Raw genomic sequence first — 2,926 nt, 5'->3', positions numbered from 1 at the left:
GAGAGGAGAGAGAGAGAGAGAGAAGAGAGAAAGAGAAAGAGAAAGAGAAAAAAGAGAGAGAGGAGAGAGAGAGAGAGAGAGAGGAGAGAGAGAGAGATAGAGCGCATCACCAACTACATAACTAAGTTACTCTGACTAATAAGCTTGCTTTTGCCGGGCACCGGGAATGAATTCTTAAAACTAATTAATACATGATACATATAGTACAGATGGACTCCCTGTAAACATGAATAATAATATTAATAATAATTGACTAATTAATCTAAGTATAATCTGTGTGGTTTAATCTTGATTACCGGAATGGAATAAAATATCAACATTGATTCTTTGGGATCAGTTGATATTTTTATTTCCATTCGGTAATAGAATAATAATAATATAAAGCATATAATAAAAAGGGATATACTCATCCCATTGTTTAAAATTACAATCATTCATTAAAAAATAATCCAAAATCTTATAAAAATATAACTTTACACTATTTATTTAGCTCTATACAGCATTGATAGTCTATATGTATTAATAGAATAATATTTCATTATCAATAAAAATAGAGAACAAACTTGATTTAGTGGATAAAATAATAAACACCGAAAACCCCTAATTCTAAACCAGGGAATACTTCCTTGAAAAACGTATCTATTCTGACAAAACACAATCGTATTACCTATCAGATTGAAACCTGTCTCTAATATCCGTACATGTAAAATCCTTTTTTTGACAAAAAGGATAGTAAGGATAAAACATATATTCCGCGAGAGAGTGTCAAGTTAAAACAACCACTGCTGTTGATTACAAAGCAAGTTTGAAAGTTGTTTTTCAACTTGTTTATTCTGCAACAAGTTGTTTTTCAACTTGGCCACTTTAGTGCGCAGAAATCTGTAAATAAGAACATACAAATCAATACCTCCGGGCAGCAAGTTAAAAGTGAGCCAATTTACAAAAGTAAAGTATGTTTAGATAAAATTGATTACCTTTTGTCTAAAACTCCGGATAAAATTTGCTCGTTTTCACTGGATAGGGTCACAAGTCCACAAATCAAAATTTTTTATAAAACAATAGAAAAGACAACACATAATGTAACAACTAAAAAGCGAAAACAAGCCTTTAAATCAAAATAATTCAACCACACTCAATGGCTTAAACTTAATCACGTTACCCTATGTTGTAGCTGCATGAAGAATTGTAGGCAGCAGGAATTCAACTTATCGAAGACATCAAGAAGATAAGAAGATACTTGTAGTTGAGGTTAGTGTGAAACAGAGGGGGTACCACAATTGTTAGCGACAGCTGACACTCTTACGCTCTCGAAACATAGAGGGAACTAAACCTTGTAAAAAACCAGGCGAACTTAAAATAAGGAAATCACTGACGGGCATGTTAAAAGACTTGTAACGAATAGAAAATACGGTTTGTAAGGTTTCTCAATCGTATGAATGAGTTTGTAATATTGTGCAATGAAAATTTATTTGTCTCCTCGATCACCGTAGTCGGTTAAGTACGAGTTAAAACCGGAGAGAAAAAAAGAGTTAAAGAAAAGAACTTCTTCAACAGAAACAAATAAGTCAATGCACCTTGTGAAATACAGAAACGCTTCAGAAGTTTATTCGTTATAGGTTAGTAATTAAACCTGTAAGTGACGAAACGATAATTTGGTTGCAGGATCAAGTTGAGAATTGACAAGTCACTAGACAAACTTAATCTTACTAAACTTAACGGACTTTCAGTAGTGGCTACAGGAATACGAATCTTGAAATTCGGTCTAGGCTCAGAATCTGAAGAGGATCCACGTTTACTGTAGAAGCTCTAGAGAAAGAGAGAGAGAGAGAGAGAGAGAGAGAGAGAGAGAGAGAAAAAATCGTTTTGATATCAACGTTAAAAAGAACAACCAAAGATATCTAGCACAAACAGCACTATTTCATTGTACTGACAATTTTAGACCATAAGGGTAGGTAGGGTTTAGGGTTGATTAGGGGAACGAAAACAGCTCATGACTCTAGCAAGGATGTATTGAGATAGGTTGCTTTGTACATATACTTATACTTACTTACAAAGTCAGGTTCCCATAGCAATGCAAACAGAGTCTTGTGCGGGTCATACTTGCGTAAATCCCAATTGTTGAACAAAGAGACAATAGGTTCATCATGACCAGGCCACCAGCTGAACTTGGCATGTGTTAGGTTGAGCTTGGAGAATACAATGCCTGTAATGAATACATCATCCACCCAGAAATACTCCTGATCTGTCTGGAGGTGCTGGTACAGTTTGAACACAACATCAGGCGAGTACAGGAGAATATTCCCATGACAATGTGGTGGATAGAAGTGATCTCGATATTCTGAGAATGATACACGCCACTTGGAGCGGTAGGTTCGCAGGACAGGTGACTTCTCCCATACAATGGAACACATGAGGAGGTTGCGCGTGCCGTGTGGAGACAGCGTGCGTGTCAACAGCTCGTCCAGCTGAATGACATTCATAAACACATCATCATCTAGCTTGAATACATACTTGACATGGGGACAATTGTAAACCACCCACTTGAACACCATGGTGTGTTTGTACGTAAGATTCCGGTAAGAATCCCAGAACCTGCCTTGTACAATATCATGGTATGTCTCTGACTCAATGTCCAGTCGGGTTTGATTTGAGGGATCTGTCTCTCCAATGAAGAAATAAAGGGACACCCGAGGTCCCCATGTATTCCGTATGAGACGTCTCCTCTCATAGTTGTAGGGGGCAGAGTGGATCAATACAAGATAGACAGTGTCCAAACAGGGGGGATTAATAAGGAACTCAAAGTTAGTCAGATTGATAAGGCGTGTGCTATCATCAGGAGGAAGAAGATCACTTGAGGATTGCCAGGTGGAATCACTTGAGGTAAGTCCTTGGGAGAGGAGAAGTGCGAATTGATCTTCCTGGTTAG

General features: G+C 37.2%; 2 protein-coding genes across 2 annotated transcripts in view; both read right to left on the bottom strand.

Moving 5' to 3' along the window:
* Positions 1–1,316, bottom strand: part of LOC103524145 (beta-1,3-galactosyltransferase 1-like) — a gene marked incomplete at its 3' end in the record, with an annotated part of 8,688 nt that extends 7,372 nt beyond the window's left edge. The window contains exon 1 of the mRNA XM_008489147.2: positions 1,304–1,316. Within this exon, the coding sequence (XP_008487369.2) occupies positions 1,304–1,316 (13 nt within the window). The remainder of the gene's footprint in view (positions 1–1,303) is intronic.
* Positions 1,317–1,946: 630 nt separating this feature from the next.
* On the bottom strand, positions 1,947–2,921 carry LOC103524144 (lactosylceramide 1,3-N-acetyl-beta-D-glucosaminyltransferase-like; the record flags this gene model as incomplete). The annotated part of the gene is made up of 1 exon (XM_008489146.3): positions 1,947–2,921. A coding segment is annotated over one exon (933 nt), but the record flags the coding sequence as incomplete, so codon positions are not given.
* Positions 2,922–2,926: the final 5 nt, after the last annotated feature.

This window comes from Diaphorina citri, unplaced genomic scaffold (genome assembly GCF_000475195.1).
Source record: "Diaphorina citri unplaced genomic scaffold, Diaci psyllid genome assembly version 1.1 scaffold119071, whole genome shotgun sequence".
Classification (NCBI taxonomy): Eukaryota; Metazoa; Arthropoda; class Insecta; order Hemiptera; family Psyllidae; genus Diaphorina; species Diaphorina citri.
This window is presented reverse-complemented; position numbering and strand designations above follow the sequence as displayed.